This window comes from Sorex fumeus, unplaced genomic scaffold, assembly GCF_029834395.1.
Source record: "Sorex fumeus unplaced genomic scaffold, SorFum_2.1 ptg000063l, whole genome shotgun sequence".
In the NCBI taxonomy this organism is placed as follows: Eukaryota; Metazoa; Chordata; class Mammalia; order Eulipotyphla; family Soricidae; genus Sorex; species Sorex fumeus.
The window spans coordinates 81,321,599-81,347,583 of record NW_026606120.1 but is presented as its reverse complement, the minus strand read 5'-3'; the positions used below and the strand labels follow the sequence as shown (position 1 = coordinate 81,347,583).

The following is a 25,985-nucleotide window of genomic DNA, read 5'->3' as shown; positions in this document are numbered from 1 at the left end:
CTCCTAGCTGGGCCTTCCAGCTGGAAAAAGGCCAGTGCAAGTAGGTAACCTGATCTCATTCACCAGGTGAGTCCTAGATGGAGGTGGTAACTGTGATAACAGGAGCAAAACAACCCTGGGGATTTGCTAGAACCCTCCATCTGCCCTCGCTCCAAACGCGCTGAATTCCCAGGACCCAGAGAACTCATACACAGTGGGAGTCTCATAACACGTAGTCCGGCAGGCGCTTTCCACTTAAGTGGACGGGATAGGAAAGCCGTCTTGCGTCACAGACCCGCGTGCCCTCTCTTCACTCCTGTGCCTGACCGCTCTTTAAGTGCTACGAGGGGCCCCTGCGGCAGTGGACGCCCTCCCCAGCCAGACAGGGCCCAGGGCCAGCGTGGGGCTCCCGGGTCGGCCCGCGGGACACTCTGCGCGCGCAAGCCCCGCCCCGGCCCGCCGGCCCCGCCCCGCCCGGCCGGGCCCTGCCCCGCCAGCCCCGGCCTCGCCCCTTCGGGCCGGGCCCCGCCCCGCCATCCCCGGCCCCGCCCCGCCCCGCAGGCCCCGCCTCCCGTCTCCTCTCCGCCCCCCCGGAGCAGACGAGTGGCGGCGGCGGCGGCCTCAGGACCCGGTTCCCTCAGACAAGAGGGCGGGTGGAGGAGGAAGCGGCCGAGACCCGAGTCCGGCTCCGGCGCCGCCGAACACCGCCCGCCTCCGGCCGCGCCGTCCCGCCGCCTCTCGAGGCGCGCTGAGAGGACCGGGGAGGGGAAGGCGGAGGCGGCTGCGTGGAGGCGGCAGGGGCGCGGGCGGAGTCGGCGCGGCCGGCCGCGGCTGCCGCTTTGTTGTGCGGCCCGGCCGGGCCGAGGAAGGAGGAGGAGGAGGAGGAGGAGGAGGAGGGGGGAGCTCGGCGTCCCGCTCCCTCCGCGGCTCATGGCGACGACGCTCGGCACATCCGGGACTCTCCGGCCGTGGCGGCCGCGGCGCCGGCTGCTCGGGCCCCAGCCCCGGCCGCTGTGGTGGTGACTCCGCCGCGCCTCGCCGTCGCCGCCGCCCCGCCCGCCCCGCGCCGGCCCCGGCCCCGGCCCCCGCGCCCCGCCGCCCCGCTCCGCGCCGCCGGGGACATGTCTAACCCCGGAGGCCGGAGGAACGGGCCCGTCAAACTGCGCCTGACAGGTGAGGGGGCCGGCGGGGGGCGCCGGTGGCCTTGGGCAGGGCCAGGGTCGCGATCAATGGTGGGGGAGCTGCGGGGGAGGGGGGGCGGTCCGGGACGTGGGAAGGCCTAGTTTCGGCTGAGGAACCGCCAATCCCTCGCCCTTGTTTGGAAATTCTTAAGAAAAAAAAATGCCGGGGGCGGCCCGGGGGCTGTATTTGTGTGTGTGTGTGTGTGGGGGGGGGGGAGGTGGCTTTGTTGAGGGGCGGGCGACCCGGCTGGGAATTCCGGGCGGGGTGGAGGGCGAGGACTTGGCGGCCGAGCGCGGGCCGGTGCCGGGCGCTGGGGGAGCCGCACCTGGGCGCCTGCCCAGGTGGGGTGGTCCGGGGTTGTGCGGGGGCGGGGGGCGGGCGGCGGGCTGCGCGCGGTCTCCACGGCTTAAAGATGGAGCGCGGGACCGAGGGCGTGTGTGCCCGCCGCTTCGCTCGCCCGCGCCCCGCCGCACACCTGAGACCCGGGCGGGGTGCGCGCGCGCGCGCGTGTGTGTGTGTGTGGGGGGGGGTTGGTGGGGGCACCCGGGGTGACTTTCGCGGCGTGTCCGCCCGCTCCCGCGGCTCCGGCTCGTTGAACACTTGTGTTGTTGGAAGCGTGAGATCCGTAGGGCAGCGTGTTCTGGGTTGTTTCTCGTAGGCCGCAGCACTTGGGGCTCCCTTCAAGAGTCTAGACGCGGTTTGAAAACGCTTTTCTTTCTTTTTCTACTTTTTTTTTTAAGGGGCGGGGTGGGGGAAATGGAATGGACTGGGCTTGGGGAGGGGACGCGACTGCTTTTGTGGCGCTGCAAACTTTCTAGCGGAGTTTTCTCCTTCCCCACTCTCTCCCCCCCCCCCCCCCCCCGCACCTCCACCCCTTCCCGTTTTATAAAGGAGAGCGGAGGGGTTGCTTGATCCCCCCCTTCTCGACCCCCAATTCCGTGCAAAGTGTGAGGATTCCGGGTGCATGAAAATCCTTAACCTTACAGATTCATTTGGCTAATAGTGCCTTTTTCAGTTTTCTTACGGGGTCGTGTTTTGACCTTCCATTTTAAGGAAAAAAAAAAAACATTGGGGATGTGAAACGTGTAATTGAAACTCAGTGTATGTAGTTAGATTCGCTTCACAATTCGTTATTTAATCGACGCGGTGGCGTTTTGGATGTGAGGTGAGAAAGATGGTTTTCCTTCGAGGCCCGTGTGTGTGTGTGTGTGTGTGTGTGTACACGCATTCGTGTAAGAATAAACTACTTATATTTACCTACACCAGATTGAGATTTATATTGACTAATTTTGTAATTGAATGCTTGTGTCACATCCCAATTCATGGCCTGACCAGCCTGAACCGGTTCAATTCAAAACACTGAATTTGAGAATTTAGCCTAGCTACAATTTAAAAAAAAAAGAACACTTTCATTGACAACTTTACTTTCCCGAGGGAGATTTGTAAAGAATCATTAACTGAGCAATTCTTAATTGAAAACCTGGATTGGGTGGTGCCTCTCTTCACTTCTGCCAGTTTCCTTGTTTTCTCAGGAATCAATGGAAACCTTTATAAGGTATCTTCGTTGCTTTCTGAGTTCAGCTACTGTTGTTTCTATTTGGAGTCTATCAGCGTCAGAGATCATAGAAAGAGCCGGTGGTTCCAGGTGTGCAAAAAAAAAAAGTCAGGAAAGTTCTTGGCCATTTACTTCCTTCTTGGCTATATATACATAATGAGAAAATTAGTCTGAAAATAGGACTGAAGCAAGATAATTTTTATTGAACGAAGCTTGCTTAGAAGAAGGACGTGAGGGGAGAGAAAGAGAGGAAGTATGTTTTGAAGAGAGAACACCGGCTTCTCCAGAGTGGAAAAAGCAAGCAGGCAAAGATACATTTTTCAAGAGCAAACAGGATTTTGATTTTCCTGCAGATAATATAAGCTTGAGGTTTTTAGTGTGTCCCTAATAGATGTTTAAAGTACTTAGTTTCCTTACTATGTATGATACATTATAAAAATCATGAATAAAGTTAGAAAAGATCACCATTTTTTGGAGGGGGGGAAATACTGGGCAGCATTTACAGTGATTTATATTTTCAGATTTTTTGGGGGAAGGAATTTTAAATATACTCTGCCACCTGAATTGTAAATAACGTTTTAAAGTAGTGTTAATTTCTTATAACTACGGGGAATTTGTCTAGTATTTTAGGAGATAACTATTCAAATATTAAGAATATACCCTCTTCCTTTTGAATACATATGGTGGGATCTCTTATGTTTTGCCAAGAAAGTTAACCTATATTTCTTTCATTTTTGTTCATTTATAAATTAGATGGTATAGATTTTAACAAATAGATCTCAAGAGCTGGATTCAATTAGCAGCTTTTTAGGACATAAACATTAAAGGGTTAGATGGAAAAGATTGTTTTGACTGACTGGATAAATGACAGGACTGTTTGATGTGCGTCCAGGAATTGGTCTGGAGCTGGTGCCCAACTTTTCGGTTCATCTTGAGAAGCCAAATAAAATATTTAACCTAGGCTTCATTTTGTTTAAAAAAAAAAGTTGATTCTTTGTTAGGACCTCAAGAAATGTTTGGCATACCTTTAGACTAAGTGTTTAACAGTTCATTTAGATCCGGGTTCCATAAAAGAGGGAAAATTACTAAAAGGGAAAAAAAAAAAGACAGATCCCAGAGTGAATTTCTGTTTGTTTTATAATACACTTGAGCTGTAAGATGCTTTACATTTGTTGTTCTTTGCTTTAAGTTAGTATTGTACTGGTATTTTAAATTTAGAGAGTGTGTTTGATTCCAGGGTATTTTTTGACTTATGCTCGATTATACCCTTAATATACAGCTGCCCTTTTATTAAAAGACGTAAGCAGTTGTATGGTGTTATGTTCTGACTCCCTCTTCCTTTCTTTCTCTTTTTCTCTCCTCTTACCTCTCTTTCATTTGAGCTATGAGTTCTCTATCTACAATAGTTGTTTGACTTTGTTGCCTGTTATTTTTTAAAAAATATTCTATTTAAAAAAATTGAATCAGTGATATACAGTTACAAAGTTATTTATGATTGGGTTTCAGTCATATAAGCTCCAACCTGTCCCTTCACCAGTGTGCATTTCCCATCACCAATGTCCCGGGCTCCCCCCCCCCCCATGGCAGGCCCTTTTCTTGTCCTTCTTCTCTCTCCTTGTGTCCCTGTCTTTCCTTTCTCTCTCTCTCTCTCTCTCTCTCTCTCTCTCTCTCTCTCTCTCTCTCTCTTCCCCGTCTGTCTCACTTCTCTCTCTCTCCCTGTTTGTCTCTCAGTGATCCCTGAACATAGCTGGCTGTAGGACACCCTTCCAAAAAAACCTAAAACCCCCCAAAAAAGAGTGTAGGACTAATTTTAATTTTAATATTCCTCAGACCTTGGTGATTAAAATCTGATTTGGGACTTTAGGCTACGTTTTTTTGTGAGAGAGGGCACACTCAGCAATGCTCAGGACTTAGACCGAAGTCTGTGCTTAGGGATCACTCCTGGTGGTGCTCTAGGGGATCATATTTGGTGTCTGGGATTGAACCTAGGTTGGCTGTGTGTAAGGCAGAGTGCCTACCCTGTGGTACTATCTCTGGCGCAGCTTCTATTGTTTTTGTTTTTTATTTATTTTTTGCTTTTTGGGTCACACCTGGCAATGCACAGGGGTTACTCCTGGTTCTGCACTCAGGAAATACTCCTGGTGGTGCTGGGGGACCATATGGGAAGCTGGGAATCGAACTTGGGTTGGTTGTGTGCAAGGCAAATGCTCTACCCTCTTTGCTGTTGCTCCAGAGGGAGCATTTTATTAATTGTATTTGATATGCCTGTTTTTTTTTTTCTTTTTGGGTCGTACCCGGCGATGCACAGGGCTTACTCCTGGCTCATGCACTCAGGAATTACCCCTGGTGGTGCTCAGGGGACCTTATGGGATTCTGGGAATCAAACCGGGATCTGCTGCGTGCAAGGCAAACACCCTACCTGCTATGCTATCGCTCCAGCTCCCCCTGTTGTTTTTAATAACACACTAACACTTTCTGTTTGGTTTCCTTTTGGGCCATACCTGACAGTCTCCGGGGTTACTCTTGGCTCTCCCTTCAGGGTCACTCCTGCTGGTGCTTGAGGGGTTACCATTGGGATTCTGAGGACTGAACCCAGGTCGACACACATGCAAAGCAAATGCCCTATTTGATATACTGTTTTCTCCCACCACGACACATTAACAATCATTATAACAAGTGCTGTGGTAAAGCTCTCAACTTCAGTTAATATTTCTAGAAAAATCTTACTGTAGCATTGTCACTGTAGCACTATCCTCCCGTTCCTCGATTTATTCAGTGGACCCAGTAATGTCTCCATTGTGAGACTTGTTACTGTGTTTGGCATATCGACTACGTCATGGGTAGTTTGCCAGGCTTTGCCGTGCAGGTGGAATACTCTTGGTAGCTTGCCAGGTTCTCCAAGAGGGGTGGAGGAATCGAACTCGGGTTGGCCACGTTGGTCGCGTGCAAGGCAAACGCCCTACCCACTGTGCTATTGAGAAAAATCTTACTAAAATGTAAAATTTGTGTATGTGAACTTATTAATGTACATATACTTACAAAAATATAAAAAGTATATACATATATACTAAGGAACATCTGATACAGGCTTTTGTTGTTTTGGGCCACATTCAGTAGTACTTGGCTGTGTTCAGGGATCACTCCTGATGGGGCTGGGCAGCCATATGTGGTGTTCGGGATTGAACCCCAGATTTGGGGTGCATGTGAAGCAAGCACCTTGCCCGCTGTACTCTCTAGCTCCAAGTAAAGCATACTTAACATTTTATTAATTGTATTTGATATGTCAAAAAACAGTAACAACAAGTCTCACAACACTTACTGGTGCCCACTGGAGCAAATCAATGAACAACTGGGAGGACAGTGCTACAGTGCTATCATTATGAATATAATGTTTCAATGTGTAGTATGAGGATATAATCATACTATATAATATATAGAGATCTGTAAGTGACTATGTGATAATTGTTTAGCTCTTCTGTGTTCTTATGTTTTTGTTAATTGTTAACATTCTCTGTTCTAAGAATGTTGAAGCTTTGAAGTGTACTATTATAATTAGTTTTATTATATATTTCTATATAACATGTATTGAATGCTTAAGTGCCAGTATAATAAGCAAGCATATAGGTGATAACACTGTCAGTACATAGTACTTCTAAGAGGTAGGAGAAACAGATTGGCAAAGATGAAGTAAATGCATGTCAGAATACAAATTATATAAACATCTTGTTATAAATTGAAAAGAATTGGAAAAATAAAGTAAATACATTTATTTGGAATTATCTTGTGATCCTTGCTCATCCCTTAGGACTCAGCTCAAGAGTTACCATTATCCTAAGAACTTTTCTTGACCTGAATTTCCCTGTCCTCTCTAAGAGGCTTTTGTAGTATCAAACTCATTGAAGGGCATTCGTTATCTTTCTATACTGTAGCTCCATGAAGATAGGATCCTGTTTCAACATGGATTAAGAGATTTTGGCATTTTATTGAATAAATGGTGGAAATATAAGTGGTTCCTGATAGTTTAATATATATTCTTTACCATTATTGCACTGGTGTGAATATCAAGAGATGAGGTTTTATGCAGGGACACACCAATTCATGTAGGGGTTTATTATATTTTTCTAAGAACTTTTATATTACAAGGTAGGGGAGGGGGTTAGACTAGAGAGGAGGTGCTTAGGGGCATTTCTGGCTCTGTACTCAAAAGTGACCCCTAGCTATGTGGAGCTGGGAACAAACCAGGGTGGGGAACATATGAGGCAAGCACCTGAGTCCAGATTTTATTTTTCTAGGGCTATGGCAACCATTGAAGGATTTGAAACTTTGATATATTTGTTTAGAAATAATCTTGGGGGCCAAGGAGATGACTCAGAGGGCTGGAGCGCATGCTTTGGATGCGGGTTCTATTCATGACACTCCATGGTCCCTGGAGTACTATTGGAGAGTGACCCTTGAGCAACAGCCTGGTCCAAAAAGAAGAGGTTGCAGCAATCATTTTTTATATTTTTTCTTCTCTTAACTTTTATGTTCCCAGACAGGCATATATGCGTGCTCAATATGCCAAAAACAGTAACAATGATGGTCCTCATTCCCCTGACCCTGAAAGAGCCCCCGATATGCCATTGGGCTACACTAGCATGTGACAGGGACAAATGGAGATGTTCCTGACACACGCTCAAGCAAATCGATGAACAACGGGATGATAGTGATAGATAACTTTCATGTATTTAAAAAATTTTTTTTTTTTTTGCTTTTGGGGTCACACCCGGCGATGCTCAGGGGTTACTCTTGGCTTTGCACTCAGGAATCACTCCTGGCGGTGCTTGGGGGACCATATGAGATGCTGGGAATCGAACCTGGGTCAGCCGCGTGCAAGGCAACCGCCCTACCCGCTGTGCTACTGCTCCAGCCCCTGTATTTTTAAATTTTTGCTACAGTAAATGATGTGCCTATTTAAAGCTTGTTTTTGGGCCATACCCAGCAGTGCTTAGGGATCATGCCTAGCTGTGCTTGGGGACCATATGTGGTAGTGGAGATTGAACCCAGGTCAGCTGTTTGCAAGGCATGTGCCCTACCTGCTGTTCTTTCCAGGTCCATATGATGTTAAGATATTTTGGTGATGTTAACTTAAAAGGTTATTCACGGTCACGGTCACGATCCTCCCGTTGTTCATCGATTTGCTCGAGCGGACCCAGTAACATCTCCATCGTGAGACTTGTTACTGTGTTTGGCATATTGAATACGTCACGGGTAGCTTGCAAGGCTCTGCCGTGCGGGCGAGATACTCTCAGTAGCTTGCCGGGCTCTCCGAGAGGGGTGGAGGAATCGAACTTGGGTTGGCCATGTTGGCTGCGTGCAAGGCAAACGCCCTACCCGCTGTGCTATCACTCCAACCCTTGAAATGCTCTGGTTTCTCTTCAGATCGTATAAAAGATTACTATTTATTAAAAAATTTTTATTGTAGTTAAGGTAATGTGTTTACAGTGGTGTTGACATTTTTTGGTTTGTTTTTTTTTGCCACACTCAGCTCAGGGGTTACTCCTGGTTCTTTGCTCAGGGATCAGTGTTGGTGGGCTGAGAGGATCATATTGGGTGTTGGGGATCAAACCCAGTTGTCAGTATGCAAGGCAAACGCCCTATCTGCTGTACTATCTCTCTGGCTCCTTGGTGTACACAGTTATCTCATCCCCTCCAAAATATCCAAGACCCTATACCCCTGCATCTCTGTCCTGTAAAGGATAATGATTATGATGATTTTAGTTTTCGGTCATACCCGGTGATGCTCAGCGGTTACTTTTGACTCTACACTCAGGAATCACTCCCAGAGGTGCTTGGGAAACCATATGGAATGGTGGGGATCGAATCTGGGTCAGGTGCATGTAAGGCAAGCACCTTATCCGCTGTACACTCTCCAGCCCTAAAAAGGAGTAGTTTTGTACATTGAGAGCAGACATAAAAATTAAGATTTAAAAACTGGATGACTAATTTTAAGTATGTACTACTACATAGATGATTTGAACAAAGTCATCTCTTCCAAATTATTTTCATACCCTTCATGATCATTTTCCTTCTCCCCTCCTCAAGTTTTTGGCAAATGCTTCTGCTTTCTGTCACTATAGTTTTTTTCCTAAAATTTTATGTAAATGGAATCATACTATAGTTTTGTGAGTCAGACTTTCACCTATTATAGCTTTTGAGTTGTTTGTTCCATTTAATTTCTCGAGTATTGCTTTGTACACTTAAACCCTATTTTGCTTGTCCATTCACAGTATTTAGAGACATTTCTTGTTTCTATTTTTTTTTTTGCCACCATGACAATAGTGCTATGAGTTTTGAGTTCATGTTTTTTTTTGAACTTAAAATTTCTCTTGGGTAAATTATTAGAATTGTTGTCATATGTAAATATGTATTTAACATCAATTTTTTTCTTTTTCTTTTTTTTTTAATCCTGTATCAGAGTGATTCATGCTGCTTACTCCGGGTCACAACCAGCGGGAAACATCAAAGTTTCTTTAACCTTTTTTTTTCAGAGTTGCACTGTTCTTTCTGTTAATTAGTTGTTTCCAGTCCTACCTAATATTACACTTGCTATTGTCTGTCTTGATTCTAGCCATTTTAATTGGTGTATAGCAGTTTTTTAAATCGTAGTTCTAGTTTTCATCTCCTATTGTCCTACAGTGTTAAGTATCTTTCATAGACTTTTGTTTTCTATGAATCTTTGGTGGGACTTCACACCAGGGTAGGGGTGGGTGAGAGCCCTCCCCACCCCAAGGGACCCAGCCCCGGCAGCCAACCTCCACTGCCCATCCACCACCATGCTCCAGGCTGCTTTCCGGACACATTATAAGACTCTTCCTACCCATTTATACCTCGGAGAGCCCGGCAAGCTACTGAGAGTATCCCGTCTGCACGGGCAGAGCCTGGCAAGCTCCCTGTGACGTATTCGATATGCCAAATACAGTAACGATAATAGGTCTCATTCCCTTGACCCTGAAAGAGCCTCCAATCATTGGGAAAAGAGGAGTAGGAAAAGGGTGCTGTCATGAAAAAAAAATGCTCTACCTTGCTAGCCATCAGGGAGATACAAATCAAAACAACAATGAGATATCTCATACCACAGAGACTGGTACACATTCAAAAGAACAAAAGCAACCAGTGCTGGAGTGGATGTGGGGAAAAAGGGACACTCTTTCACTGTTGGTGAGAATGCCCACTAGTCCAGCCTTTCTGGAAAACAATATGGACAGTCCTTCAAAAACTAGAAATTGAGCTTCCATATGACCCTGCAATATCACTTCTGGGAATATATCCCGAGGATGCAAAAAAAAAAAAAAGCACAGTAGAAAGGACATCTGTACCTATATGTTCATTGCAGCACTGTTCACAATAGCCAAAATCTGGAAACAACCCAAGTGCCCTAGAACAGATGACTGGTTAAAGAAACTTTGGTACATCTACACAATGGAATATTATGCAGCTGTCAGGAGAGATGAAGTCATAAACTTTGCTTATAAATGGATAGATATGGAGAGTATCATGCGAAGTGAAATGAGTCAGAAAGAGAGGGACAGACTTAGAAGGACTGTGCTCATTTGTGGAGTATAAAACAACATAACGGGCTGGAGCGATAGCACAGCGGGTAAGGCGTTTGCCTTGCATGCAGCCAACATGGCCAACACAGGTTCGATTCCCAGCATCCCATATGGTCCCCCGAGCACTGCCAGGAGCAATTCCTGAGTGCATGAGCCAGGAGTAACCCCTGAGCATCGCCGGGTGTGACCCAAAAAGCAAAATAAATAAATAAATAAAACAACATAACATGAGGTTGACACCTAAGGATAGTAGATATACGGGACAGATAGATTGCTCTATAGCTGGAAGCCTGCCTCATGAGCAAAGGGGAGAAGGCAGCTGGAATAAAGAAGGGATCACTAAGAAAAAGGTGGCTGGAGGAATTGGTCGGGATTGGGAAATGTGTGCAGAAAGTAGATAAAGGACCAACCATGATAACCTCTCAGGGTCTGTATTGCAAACCATAATGCCCAAAAGTAGAGAGAGATCATGGGGAATCATGTCTGCCATGGAGGCTGGGGGGAGGGTGCGAAAGGGAGGGTATACTGGGGATATTGGTGGTGGGGAATGTGCACTGGTGGAGGGATGGGTGTTTGATCATTGTGTGTTTGTAACCCAAACATGAAAGCTTGTAACTATCTCACGGTGATTCAATAAAATTAAAAACAACAACAACAACAACAACAAAAAGAGGGTTCTAAAAATCTCAGGGCTGGGAGGAATAGAGATGTTACTGGTGTCCGCTCGAGTAAATCGAAGATCAATGGGATGACAGTGATACAGTGATTCAGTGATGAATCTTTGGTGCAGATTCAAAACACCTCATTTTACTATGGTACATGAGTACCCAAAAAGAGACACATTAGGGGCCTAAGTGATAGTGCAAGGGTAGGACATTTGCATTGCACACAGCCAACCCAGGTTCAATCCCTGGCATCCCATATCGTCCCCTGAGCATCCCAGGTGTGACTCCAAAAAGCCAAAAAAAGACACATCAGTACAAGAAAACGCAGCCTATAGATCATTCTTCAAAACTTCTAAAAGCCCTATTATGAACAACTTTGTAAATCAAATGTCTTAAAATTTAAAAAGAAAAAAGAAAACTTAAACTCCAGTACAAATTTTTATTTAAAAAAACAGCTAAGGTACATATTGGGAATTGAATGACCATGTTTGTTTTTTTCCTTCTTTCTCTACTTAAAGTGTGAGTGACATATTTTCACCCAGTATTGTTCCCTTTTCTGTTTGTCTTTTGGGCCACACCTGGCTGTGCTCAGGGAATCAATCATATGGGATGCTGGAGATCGAATCCCGCTCAGCCGTGAACAAGGCAAGAGTCCTTCCTACCTGCCTTACTCTCTCTCTGGCCGCACAGCCAGTTCTGTTCTATCCAACATTGAACTAGGCCAGTGTAGACAGAGTCAAATAGCAAATGATGGGTAAAGCCATTAATTCTCTCCTGCTTGTTCTAACCAGTAGAATGTCATCTGGGTAGCTTTTGACAGGATGTGGGAATTGCAGAGCACTTACCCAACAGAAAACCTAAAAAACTGATTTATTTAGACAGAATTTTATTTATTTATTTTTTTGTGTTTTGGGTCACACCTGGCGATGCTCAGGGGTTACTCCTGGCTCTGCACTCAGGAATTACGCCTGGCGTTGCTCAGGGGACCATATGGGACGCTGGGAATCGAACCCAGGTCGGCCGCGTGCAAGGCAAACGCCCTACCCACTGTGCTATTGCTCCAGCCCCTAGACAGGATTTTAAGTAAAAACCTGTACCAACATTTATGAGAAAAGGAGTTTTTTTTTTTCATTGTAAGCATCCATTCCTTGACACCCAGATCACCTGCTCTCTTACTTACTACCTGTCTGTGCCTGTAGTTATAAGTGCATGCTTAAAATGAATGTTATTTTAGGATTGTGCTGAACAACTCAATAAATTAGATAATTACAAAAATACTGTTGAGGCTGTACAATATGTTGATGTAATTTTGACTTTTGGGGGAGGCACTTAGAGGCCACTTCTGGACTGCTGATAGCCAACCTTGTCCTCAGTTCAATGGCCCAACTTCAAGGCTCAAGGATGTGGTTCTGCTCAGGCCTGGGTCCACCAGAGTCATCCATCCTGATTGTGTGTGGGCTACACTCAGTGATGTTTAGAAAGAGGCTATGTGGTACTGGGGGTCGAATTTGAGTCAGGGGGTGCTGGTGATTGAACCTTGGTGACCCGGGTGCAAGGCAAGCACCTCATCCCATAGTGCTATTGCTTTGGTTCCTGTTTTTTCATTTTGACTAAAGATAGCGTTTTAAGTAAGTTAGTCATAAGCCATTATATGCTGCAGTTTAAAGGCACAGGTACAATAATGGTTAATACTGGTGTTGATTTAAGCAAGATTGTGAGTTATAGGTATCTTACACACCTTGGGAGTACAGTGAATCATAATTGATTTCAGTTAAATTAGCTATTGCCATTTATCTTTAATACATAACAAGTCTCACAATGGAGACATTACTGGGCCCGCTTGAGCAAATTGATGAACGACGGGAGGACAGTGCTACAGTGCTACATAACTATAATACTTTTAATATAGTAATCGTTTATATATTAACTTTATTTTCCTCCCTCCCACCCCTAACTTTGGGTAAGGAGCAGAATAATGGGGCTGAAGAGATAGTTCAGTGAGCTGAGTACATACTTTACGTATAGGAGACCTAGGTTCCATACCTACCTTGGTTCCCTAAGCACCTCTCAACATCCCCCAAGCACAGAGTAGTACCTGAGCTCTGCTGGGTGTGGCCTAAAAGCCAAACCAAGACAGAACAGAGCAAAATACCCAAGACACCCCAAACTGGGTGAGATATTTGGAGAGATGTTTGAATGGCTCAGGATTTTGGACTTGGAAGAACTATTTCAATACAAATTTTTAATGACTTAATGGAATTTTCTGTAGTTTGCTGGTCTTCCTGATACTGCCTGTGGTTTTACCTCTTACCAGTAGATGGAGATATTTCTGCACATGTGAATATCAATTGTAAGTAAAGATCTGTAAAAATGAAACAATCTGGAGCTCTCTCAGCCCCCATGCCCAAACTCTGCCATAGTAAGGAACCCAGCTTCACAACTACAGAACTGTGCACCACATCTTTCCAGGAGCACAGCAAACCTGATGGGGAAGATGCATAGAGTCCACCAAGCTCAGTGAACGAAAACAAAACAAAAACACAGAGAACTCAAACAGCACCAACCAGATCAGTGAATCCTCAGACAATGACTGTAGTGACACCTTTGTGAGGATGTTTAATGAGATCAAAGAGACAATAGATAGGCAATCAGCAAAGTCAGAAGTGCAGAAGAAAGAATGAGTGAAATGAGAAATTTACAAGCAGAAATGAAGAGCATGACAGGTGTAATTAAAAAAAACTCAGAAGCTCTGAAAGCAGTTTAACAGCAGCTGAGCAAAAGATTAAGGCACTCCCAAGATGAGATGAAGGATACTGCTAGAACACAACAGACGGTGAAAATAGTCTAAAGAATAAAAGTGAACAGCACACCAGAGAACTACAGGATGAGTTCCAGAGGAATAATGTAAGAATTATCAGAGTTTTTGAAGAACAGGAAGGCAAATTTGATGAAGAAACATCATTTGATGAAGAAACATTATTTAAAGAAATTATAAAGAATTTCCTGGATTTGAGGATTATGGGCACTGAGATCCAAAAGGCTCGAGGGGTCCCAGTGAAAATAGATCCAACTAGGAAAAAATTCAAGACATACTCAAAATACAAAATTCCAAAGATAGAATGGTAACTTACATAGAAAGGTGATCCTATAAGATTCATAGTATACCTACCAAAAGAAATTGCATAAACATAAAAGAATTGCAAATAGAGTTATTAGAAAAAATCACTAAAAGTCATATTGTGAGGATTAGTTGCTATGTTTGTAACCTTTTTTTTTTCTCTTTTTTGGGTCACACCCGGCGATTCACAGGGATTACTCCTGGCTCTTCACTCAGGAATTACTCCTGGCGGTGCTCAGGGGACCATATGAGATGCTGGGAATCGAACCAGGGTTGGCTGTGTGCAAGGCAAACACCCTACCCGCTGTGCTATCACTCCAGCCCCTTAACCTTTTTTAATCTAATAGAGGACAACCATATGCACCATTAGTGACTGCCATACTTGGTGCAACATGATGGCAAGTTTCTCCTGTCCTTTTAAAAGTGTATTTTTTTTTATCCTAGAGACAAATATTTATTAAAAAAATAATCAGTGTGAGATATAGTTACAAAGCTTTCATGATTGAGTTTCAGTCATGCAATGATTGAACACCCATCCCTGTATCAGTGGTGGTTACTTTTTTTTGTTTTTTTATTAGTGAAACACCATGAGGTACAGTTGTAGACTTACAAACTTTCGTGCTTGGATTTCAGTAATACAGTGATCAAGTACCCATCCCTCCACCAGTGCCCATTCTTAACCACCAATGAACCCAGTAGCCCTCCCCTCCCCAGTAGCCCTTCTCCCACCCTGCCCCACCTCTGTGGCAGGGCATTCCCTTTTCTCTCTCTTTTCTTTAGGGTTGTAGTTTGCAATAGAGGTATTGAGTGACCGTGGTGTTCGGTCTATAGTCTACTTTCAGCACGCATCTCACATCCCGAGCGAGACCTTCCAAACACCTTTTACTTTGTGTTTCCTTCTCTATCTGAGCTGCCTTTTCCCCATCATGTGCTGCTGGCTTGCAGGCTCTGCCATGCAGGTGAGATACTCTCGGTAGCTTGCTGGGCTCTCCGAGAGGGACAGAGGAATTGAACCTGGGTCGGCTGTGTGCAAGGTAAATGCCGTACCCGCTGTGCTGTCACCCCAGCCCATGTTTTCAGTAATAAATGAGCCCATGTTTTCAGTAATAAATGAAAATTTCATTTATACTGAATGTGATATGTCTTTAATTAGTCTTCTCAATATTCCCTTTTTTAGGATAAAACAGTTTGTACTTTTATAGGCCTATACAGATTTTCCCTTTTAAATATTCTTCTCTTTACTCTTTTTTTTTCTTTTTTTTAAAATTTATTTATTTTCCCTTAAATTTTTATTATTGAAATACCATGAGGTTCTTCTCTTTACTCTTACCAAATTTTAATTATAGTCTTTAGCTGTTTCATGTGAACTCTAAATTATATTAGTGAAGAATTAAAAAAAGTTTTGTAATGACAGGGAAGATAGTATTTCCATAATAAAACAGTACAAAATAAAAGTTAATGCAATATATTTTATTTATATTTTGCTTTTTGGGTCACACCCGGCGGTTGCTCAGGGGTTACTCCTGGCTTATGTACTCAGGAATTACTTCTGGCGGTGCTCGGGGGACCATATGGGGTACTAGGAATCAAACTCGGGTCAGCCGCATGTAAGGCAAACACCCTACCTGCTGTGCTATCACTCCAGCCCTGATGCAATATGTTTTAAATTCCAGAGATGCAAGCTTATCTGTGTAAGTAAAGGTAGACATTATATTAAAAGATTTTAATTTCTTTATTTAAAAAGGTTAATAATATATAATATTCATCACAAAGTAACTTTTATTGATTTGTTTTCTGATAATTGCATTTGCCGTTCCTCTTCAGTTTTTTTGGAGCAAGTAATATGAAATAATTTGTTTTGTGTCTGCTAAGGAGGGGAAACATAGGTTAGGGGAAGGAAAACTGGAGACATTGGTAGAGGGAAACGTACACTGGTAGTGGGATTGATGTTGAACATTCTATGCGTGTAACAACTATAGTATGAATAACCTTGTAAATCACAGTATTTCAATAAACACGTAACTTTGGAAAAAAGGAAACAGCCAGTGTACTTGAAGTAAATCGAGTTGGTGAATTACAAAGCTGCCAGAGATGATGCTGACTTTTAATGAAAAAATTTTATTAGAAACTTGACTTTGTAAGCTGTTTGTATGATACATGTTATAGGAGGAGATACAAAAGGTGTTTTTGTTTATTTTATTAATACTATATGGGTCAAAGTGATAAATAGTAAGGCACTTGCCTTGCACTCAACTGACCATGCTATCTCTGCATCCTGTGTGGTGCCTCAGCACTGCAGGAGTGATCCCTGAGAACAGTCAGATGTTGCCCAGACTCTGTCCCCTCCCCTACCCCAAATAGAATTGCAAATATTAATAAGTAATCATTGTTTTGTTTTTGAGTTCGACCTGGCAAGTGCTCAGGGCTTAATTCTGGCTTTTTGCTTAGTTAGGGATCAATCCTGGTAAGCTTGGGAGACCATATGGGTGTCTGGGGATTGGCTACATGAGGGGCAAATGCCCTACTTGCTATACTATTGCTCTGATCGCAGTAGGTAATTTTTTTTTTTTTGGGTCACATTCAGTGGTATTCAGGAGCTACTTCTGGCAGTGCTTGGGGGACCATGGGCTGTTGGAGATCTGACCTGGGCCAGCCACTTAAACTGCACTTTCTAGGGTAGAAGAAGACTTACTGATTGGTTATTTTAATCAGATCTCTTGGCTTCTAATAAAACCAAGAAGACTCCAGAGTTTTCAGCCTGAAGACCGGCTGGTGTACTTGGAAGTTTTAGCCATTTGGCATCTCTGCAGAGCTTAGGCATGAGGCAGTGAAGTGTGGCTGTTAGCATGGGGGCCATTGGTGTTAGTGTGACTGCAGGCCTTTGGCAGGGCACTCCAGAGTTTTCAGCTGTTGAATCTGAATTTCTGCAGCTAGTTGATCTTTCCTGAGATTTAGCTGCGAGTCTGTAAAGCTGTGCCGATGGATGAACTTACATGGCCTGATTGTGGTATATGGGTGTGGCTGCCTTTAGTGTGTTTCTTAAATCTCATTTAAACTTTTAGAAATTAGGTCTATTAAATGCCTTCATCTAAAAACTTTAATAAAAAAAGATTTGATTTTAGCATTGTTTCTCCTTTCAGTGTTTCCCGTCATACTATGTTCTACCTGCTTTGAACTGTTTTCACATTCTTCTGTATCTCCCAAGTTGTTGTTGTTATTTATTTATTTATTTTTGGAAAGGGGTGGGGTTTGAGGATGAAGTCCAGGCCCTCATACTTGTGAGACATGCCCTCTACTGTTCAACTATGTTCCTGGTCCTTCTCCAAGTCTTTTACAATGTTGTTTTCTTAGTTTGATACTTTTCCTACTAAGTTTTCTTGCCTATTAAGACATAACTGGAGCATTATTTCTCTGAGAAGTCTTCCCATACTTCCCTGCATTGAGTGTGTTATTCCTTTTTCAGTGTCTTATTAGGAGAGAGATAGAGAATGTTACAATTAGCATCTAGCAAAGAAGAGTGCAGGAGAGTAACAAATATATGAAAGTAGTACCATCTTTTGGGCCAGCTAGGAGGGATTACAGGGAGACCTTCGCTGTTGATTCTTATTTATTGAACTTTAAAGCAAGAGGGCAAAGGAATCCTGCTTGTGTAGTCCATAAATTATCCTGTGGCAGTTAGTACAGGGTTGGAGAATGGCTTTGGAAGAGCAAATATGAAATGCTTGGCACTATCTTATATTTAGTCTCCTGTAGCACTAAATCAATATCATTCATCATATTTAAAAATTCATCGATTATATAATTCATTGATTATATAAAAATGTTTCATTCTAGGGCCAAAGTACAGTGGGTAAGGCACTTGGCTTGCATATAACTGACCCAGGTTCAGTCCTTGCCACCACATATGGTCCCTCTAGCCCCATCAGGAGTCATCCCTGGGTATGCAGGGTATGGCTCTGAACAAACAACAAAAAATTTTTTTCCTCTCAAAGCTGTGAACTTCTTTGTAGTTCTAAATTCTATCTTGTTCACGTTTACTTACTTAGATTGGTTAGATTTATTAGATAACTGAAAGTTTTAAAAGAGATGAACGAGCTATGTAATTTAAAAGGTCTGTCCTACTGAGTGGTAATGTGTGTGTGTGGTGATTTTTAGTTCAAAAGACTGTAAATGTAATAATTTTTGCTTTGTTTGGCAGTCTTGATGCTTCTGCAATAAATGGCTCACTCATTTTGGTTGAAGAGAGGCCAGGGATTAATTTAGGACATAATAGATAACTGCATATTTGGAAGGATTGTAATGCAAAACTCTTGAGTACACTGCTCAGTGGCCTGGTAAGTGTATTTATTATCTACTTTATTTTGCCATGGAGAATTTGATGCAGCAGAAAGACTCTGTAGAGGTTATAAGCCAATTTTGTTGACTTCGGAAGCATTGTCTCTAGACTTTATGTGGATTATCACCTAGTTTAAGTCTCTTAGGTGAAGCCTTGTATTTATCTGGAAAAATCCACATTTATAGTTCACCAGACAAATTCTTGTCCCCCCCAACCCAGTTTGTTGATCTAATGTTTTTTTTGGGTGGGGTGATGGCTCCCAGGTGATGCTCAAGGAACCTGATGATTCTCAGCCAGCCAAGTGGTTCTATGCAGGGGTCAAGGATTCAGTATTCTGGCTGCACTGACAAGGATTTCCCTGGGTCACTCTGGCTGTGCTTGGGGGTCTATAGGTTTTCACCTATTGATGCTTGGAGACCAGTGATGCTTGTGGATCATGAGATGTTGGGGGTCAAGTGGGGTCAGCTGCATGTAAGACCATGCGCCTTACTATACTTTTACTATGTCTTTACTGTATCTCCAGCCCTTAAACTGCTACAAAGTCTTGTTAAAATTGCTGCAGAAAAATTACTCTAAACTTGGAACTAGAACAAAAAATTTTGCTCATGGTTTCTGTGGGTCAGAGGTTTGGGAAGGATGCTACAGGCTGGTGTGGCTCAGGGTCTACCTTATATTTTATTCATTTGGTGGCTGTAGTCATACCAGATCCTCTTTGTGTGGTCTATATGGACTAGTTTATGGCAACTCCACAGCAGATATGCTGTTTATCTGACTGATTCAGTGTACCTGTGGCAGTTCTCCTAGGGAAGTCCTTGCTTAATTCTGTTTGTTAGGAGCGATAGCACAGCGATAGGGTGTTTGCCTTACAAGCGGCCAACATGGCCGACCCGGTTCGATTCTTCTGCCCCTCTCAGAGAGCCCGGCAAGCTACCGAGAGTAAATCGCCCGCACTGCAAAGCCTGGCAAGCTACCCGTGACGTATTCGATATGCCACACACAGTAACAACAAGTCTCATGATGGAGACGTTACTGGACCCGCTCGAGCAAATTGATGAACAACGGGAGGACCGTGACCGTGACCGAGACTAGCAAGTTAGTTATAAGCTACTTAGGATTCAAGGGGGAGGGCTAGAGAGATGACTCAAAGGGCTGAGTGGAAGTTGCATGTGGAAGTTGTGAGTTTGATCTCTGGCACTTTTAAAAATCTTTTGGGGGGTTTAGAAGGTAGTTTAGTGGGTAAAGTACCTGTTGTTCAAGTTTGAGGCTGTGAATTCAATCCTTTTTCAGTGCAGGTACTACTCCTAGTTCTGCACTCAGGAATTATTCCTGGCAGTGCTCAGGGGACCATATGGGATGCTGGGAATCGAACCCAAGTCTGCTGCATGCAAGGCTATGCCCTACCCGCTGAGCTACCTATCCAGCCCAGTCAGACTAAAATCTTCAGATATTTTGATCTCAAGTAACAGGAAAACAACTAATTCAGAGAAATTTTAAGCAGAAAGAGAGTTTATTGGGAGGTACAGCATGGTCTTGGTGAGACTGGATTCAGGAAATTGGAAGTCTCAGGAATTGAGACACTGATTCTCAATGCCTCTGTCGGGCATTTTATAACTCCTCCTGTTTTGGAGTGATGTGCTTCCTTCCTTCTAGTCTCCCAAAAGAGGGTCTGGTTAGTTCATAGGCCATGATGGCAGTCATTATCCAATTAGGTGTGACCATGGGTCAGGAGTATACACTGCTTATACAGGCACAAATAACTTGTCTTTTGTGGCTTATGCTGAAGTTAAAGATTGCATTTTATTGAGGCAATGCAATTTACAGCATTTATATATTGTGGTAAGGTTAAACTTGGGCTACTTGACTTGCATTTTATTTCATTTATTTTTTTAACAATGCCTTCCACATTTGTTGGTGTTGCTACAGTGACTGAGGTGACTGGGGTCACAGACATACACCAGACTGTGGTGTTTGCACATTTAGTTGTGATGGTTGCCAGGGGTCACATATCAGATTGCAGTGTTAAAATAGTTGTGCTGCTCACTGAGGTTTGTACTCCTTGGCATACATACTTGCCAGGGGTTGCACACTTTTATTTTTCTCTTTTAAGTTTTTTTATTGACTCACTGTGAGATAGACCTTACAAAGCTTTTCATGATTAGTTTTCAGTCCTACAGTGTTCCCAGCACCCATCTCTCCACCTGTGTACATTTCCCAGCACCAGTGTCCTCCCTTCCCCTCTCCCTAGTCTGCCTTTATGGCAGCACTTCTCTCTCTCTCTCTCTCTCTCTCTCTCTCTCTCACACACATACACACACACACACACTCTCTTTCTTTCTCTCTCTTTCTCTCTTCTCCCATCCCCCCACCTTGGGCATTGTGGTTTGCAATACAGGTACAGAAAGGTTATCCTCAAAGAAGATATACAGTTGCCATTAGGTATATGAAAAAGTGCTCTTTATTACTTACTGTGAGGGAAACACAAAACAATGAGTTGTCACCTCATACCAGTGAGATTGGAAAACATCAAAAAGAAAAAGAATGGAGGTATGATGCTGCTAGCAGGTCAATCTGTACCTGTGAGGCGAGTGCATCAGCAGCATGATGGCATCATCAGACTATCAGATACACTAGAATTGCTGCTGTGCCTTTGGCCAGACCCCAAAAACTTGGGGCAAAGTTTACCAAGAAAGTAAACGGCCAAAAGTTAGGTATGTGGGAGACACACCCACAAACCACCTCTGGCTCAGCTATATAATTGGAAGCATGGCCTCTCTGGTTCCTGATCGAATTGCTTAATGGCCATGATCCCAGAGACTCAGAAACGAATCTCAGAACCCAGCGGCTTTTGGCAGAAATGCATCCTGTTCCTGCAGTAGGTTACTGGTGCTGGGCCACTCCAGGTGGGAATAGGTTTCGTGCCTTGGCCTGTTCCCCCTGGCGGCCCGGTGACCACCATCCTCCAGAGGCCACTGGACAGTCAGCTTTGGTCCTGCAGTGATGAGACACGCGGGGCCTCACCAGATGGGGGTGGAACCGGCTCTTTCCTCCCCCTCCCAACAAGACCCTGAGTTGCTGCCTACAAACGGCCTCTCTGGCTCCTGATCAAACTGATTAATGGCCATTTATCCCAGAGACTCAGAAACAAATCTTGAAAGCCAGTGGCTTTTGGCAGAACTGCATCTGGACCGCATACAAGGTGGCCGCCACGTCAGAGCTTATAGGAAAGCCAGGTATGAGCCGGTGGTGACGGGGCAACTGCAGTCTCCTGGGAAGTAGGGCGGTACTGGCTCGTCCTTCACACCCTACCGAGGTCACGAGTTCTTCCCCATGAGCGGCTCTCTGGCACGGCCATGGCTCCAGAGGCAAAAAGACTTAGTCCAGAGCCCAGCAGCTTGCGGCAGAAAAGTGAATGGTCCATGCGTTAAACTAAGGTGCCATGCCTCCCTGGGAGGGAAAGGTGTTGCTCCCTTCTGCCCCCGCCCCCCGCAGCTCGGGGCCACTGTCTCAGAGCTTACAGGAAAGCTAGGTATGAGCCGGCGGTGACAGGGCAACTGCAGGCTCATGGGAAGGGGCATGGTACCGGCTCGTCCTTCGCGCCCTACCAAGGTCACGAGTTGCCCCCTACTAGTGGCTCTAGGGCACAGCCATAACACCAGTCACACAGAAACCAATCTCGTAATTATTTGGCTCTTTGCAGAAATCCAAAATCATTATATGACTCCCATAACCAGCTATAAAAAACAAAGTATTTCACAATGCCTTTTCAGCAATTCTGATTGTTGGGGGGGAAATTCTAAACAATAATGCTGCATCTTTTGGCAAATCATGAATGTAATCAATGTAGAGAAAAGTTAAGTAGAAATCATCTGCCTCACAGGCATTGGAAGGGGTGGGAGGGGGGTATATTGGGGTTTTTGGTGGTGAAAAATGAGTACTGGTGAAGGGAAAAGTGTTTGATCATTGTATGACCGAGACTTAAACCTGAAAGCTTTGTAACTTTTCCCACAGTGTGGGGGAAAAGGAACCCTAATCTGCTGTTAATGGGAATGTCATCTGGTTCAGCCTTTGTGACAAACAGTACGTACACTTCTTAAAAAATTAAAAATTGAGCTTACACATGATCCAGTGATCCTTTATTTTATATTCTTACTGAATAGTTGCTCTAGAAGAAGCATATGTGCAAATGGGTATCAGTAGATTTTTGGCACTTTCAGTTGTCATTTTTATCCTGTCTGTTGATAATGAGGTTTGTATTTAAATTCTATATAGCAAGTTAAAAATGGTTATTTGAATGAAACAGGGTGATGTAAATGGTAATAAGCCACTGTAGAAAGAATCTAGGAACTACATGTTATCCCTGCACACTGGAACTTCCACTGGGTAGTACTTAGGCTTTTGTACTTAGTACTTAGTACTTAGTACTTAAGCTCTTTGGCTTGCAGTGGAATAAACAGGAGGAATTATGAAAAAAGGAAACTTTTTGTTTATTGTTAAATAGTGGAGTGAATGAAATTTTGTGATGTTAGAAGAGGAGTCTAAACATGACACATTCTAGGCATATCCCATTGGAATGTTAAGTTATGTTATGACTTAATTCGAACCCTCTGGTATAACTTTGGAATTTCTTAGACTTCAATATTTATAGTAATTATTGATTGTCTACTTTGTGCACTATGTACGAGTTCCTCGGGGCACAGATCAAAATTCTTCATGAGCTTGCTTTTCTGGCCTTCTCCCTTGAACACAAACCTTGCTTGCTTGTTTGTGTGTCTCTGCTTGCTTATTTTTTCAAGCTCATATTCTCTCTTGAAGACATACTCCTTTCCTCCCATCCACCCTGCATCTTCTTAAATAAGTTTCATTGAGTAGTAAGAACTATATTGCTTCACCTCCTTTCCCCTGAATTCATGGAATTTAATGTTACAGTGGGGGAAGACCTTAGGAATTCAAGAGTTATTTAACTAAACTTTATGTTGGAGAATTGTGAATCTTTTTATTTATTTTTATTTTTTATTTTTTTTGCTTTTTGGGTAACACCCGACGATGCTCAGGGGTTACTCCTGGCTTTGCGCTCAGGAATCACTCCTGGTGGTGCTTGGGGGACCATATGGGATGCTGGGAATCAAACCTGGGTCGGCCGCGTGCAAGGCAAACGCCCTACCTGCTGTGCTATTGCTTCAGCCCCGTGAATCTTTTTAGATGTCTAATTTTCATAATTCTTATAGCTCCTTGGAGAATATATAAGTTGAACCCAGAGTGTTCATATTCTAGTGTTGCAGAAGTTATAGGAGTATGTCAAAGGAACACAAAAATTAACTGAAAGCTTTCATTGACTAATTTTGTTACAGCTTGAAGAACAACATAAAGTAGTATTAGATTATAATCCAAGGTATTAGTATAGTTTGGAATAATATGCATAGAAATGAGTATTTTGAGTGCATACTGTAAATTATTGAATAATTAGATAAATTTTACACAGAATTCTGAATAGTTTAAAGTAGACATCCTAGAAGGGAGATCCTGTCTCTTGTTCTTAAATGTCGGCTACATATGGTGAATTTCTTCCCAAAATACGGTATGGAAAGAACAATTAAAAGGTACCTCTGCAGGGGCTAGAGAAATAGTATAGGTGTTATTCCTTGCACACACCTGACCCTGGTTCAGTTCCAAGCAATGCATGCTGCCCTGGCATTCTCTGGTAACTAAAGGCTCCCAAACACCCCTAGATGTGGTCCTGGACGCTCCCAAGTACTGCAGGGGTGCTCCCGGTAATCCCTGGTACTGCAGGGTACAGGAAGCACTGCATCCTTGAGAACTTGCCTTAACTGGTGGTTCAGTTGCCTGAAATTTGTTGTCCTACATTCTCAAGGACCCGGAGTTAGATCCCTGGTACCACATTTTCCCTATCCCCAATGCTTCTAGATGTGATTCTGGTGGCCCTAGTTATCACCTGGAGTATTACTGCATGTGGCCCCAATTAAAACAAAAAGCAGGGGCTGGAGGGATAGCACAGTGGGTAGGGGTAGGGTATTTGCCTTGCACGTGGCTGACATGGGTTCGAGTTCCAGCATCACATATGGTCCCCTGAGCACAGCCAGGAGTAATTCCTGAGTGCAGAGCCAGGAGTAATCCCTGTGTATCACCAGGTGTGACCCAAAAAGCAAAACAAAACAAAACAAAAAGCATTATGTGAAAGCTAATCAATGATCGGTCATGGTCCTCCCGTTGTTCATCGATTTGCTCGAGCGGGCCCAGTAACGTCTCCATCTGAATAAAATACAAGCATTAATAACATGTCAATACAAGGGCTTGAGTCATAGTGCAGTAGGTAAGCGTTTGTCTTGCACATGGCTGACTTAGGTTTGATTCCTAACACCACATAATGGTTCCTCCAGCCTATCAGGAGTGATCCCTGAGCATTGCTGGTGTGGCCCCAAAATGAAAACAAAAAAAAGAAAATACTGTTTTTTATTAATTGTGATAAACATACCATACTAATGTAATATTTTAATCATTGAATAAATGGGTGGAGGTATAAGGACACTATATTTTGTTTGTAACCTATATGTGAATCTAAAGGTAATCTTTGGTGGTGGTGGGAGCTTCCCAAGCGTTGCTCAGGGAATCTTGTGGCTGCTCCTGTTGATTCTTGGCCAACTGGGCCAGATAGTTGAGTCTAGGGCCCAAGAATGCTTTACTGTTCAGGCCCTGCAATGCTGGACATCATCAGGGCTATCCCTACTATGCTTGGGGATCTCCAGGCACATCCTTCAATGCTCAAGGGGCCATGTGTTGCTGAGAACTGAACCAGGGTCCCACACATACAAAGCAAGTGCCCTAATCCCAGTATCTAATTTCCCTAATATCTCTTGATAGTAAACTGCACTGGGTAGTACTCTCCTCCTGTTGTTCATAGATTTGCTCGAGTGGGCACCAGTAACAACAAATTGTGAGATTTGTTGTTACTGTTTTTGGCAGATGCTCGACTCCAATTCGAGTAGGCTTGGAGGTCTCGGCCCCGGAACCCGCGTGGCTTTGTCCCTCTGCCAGTACCTCTGCCAGTCGAGCATCTTCCACCCAGATCCTCCAAATTCCAGTAGGCGGGGGTCACACCCACCACCTGGCCCCCTGGCGCCGTGTAATCCCATCAGCGGCCAAGACTCAGAGACTATAAAATCCAGATCCCGGACGAGACCAGTGCAGTCTCTGCCCCCGCGCCTGGGTGTTCCTTCCCGGAGTCCCTTGGAGGGGAGCGGGTTGAGCTTTCCTCCCCGCCCCGACCAGGGCTACGGCAGCCGAAGACCTCCAGGACCAGCCACCACCATGCTGAGACCACTCTCCGCACACATGAAGGTACTGGCAGAGGGACAAAGCCACGCGGGTTCCGGGGCCGAGACCTCCAAGCCTACTCGAATTGGAGTCGAGCATCTTCCACCCAGATCCTCCAAATTCCAGTAGGTGGGGGTCACACCCACCACCTGGCCCCCTGGCGCCGTGTAATCCCATCAGCGGCCAAGACTCAGAGACTATAAAATCCAGATCCCGGACGAGACCAGTG

General features: G+C 44.2%; 1 protein-coding gene across 1 annotated transcript in view; it reads left to right on the top strand.

Moving 5' to 3' along the window:
* The first annotated feature begins 593 nt into the window (after positions 1-593).
* The window catches only part of SMURF2 (SMAD specific E3 ubiquitin protein ligase 2), a 115,678-nt gene continuing 90,286 nt past the window's right edge, over positions 594-25,985 (top strand). Inside the window, exon 1 of the mRNA XM_056127083.1 lies at positions 594-1,152. Within this exon, the coding sequence (XP_055983058.1) occupies positions 1,101-1,152 (52 nt within the window). The 5' untranslated portion in view covers positions 594-1,100. The remainder of the gene's footprint in view (positions 1,153-25,985) is intronic.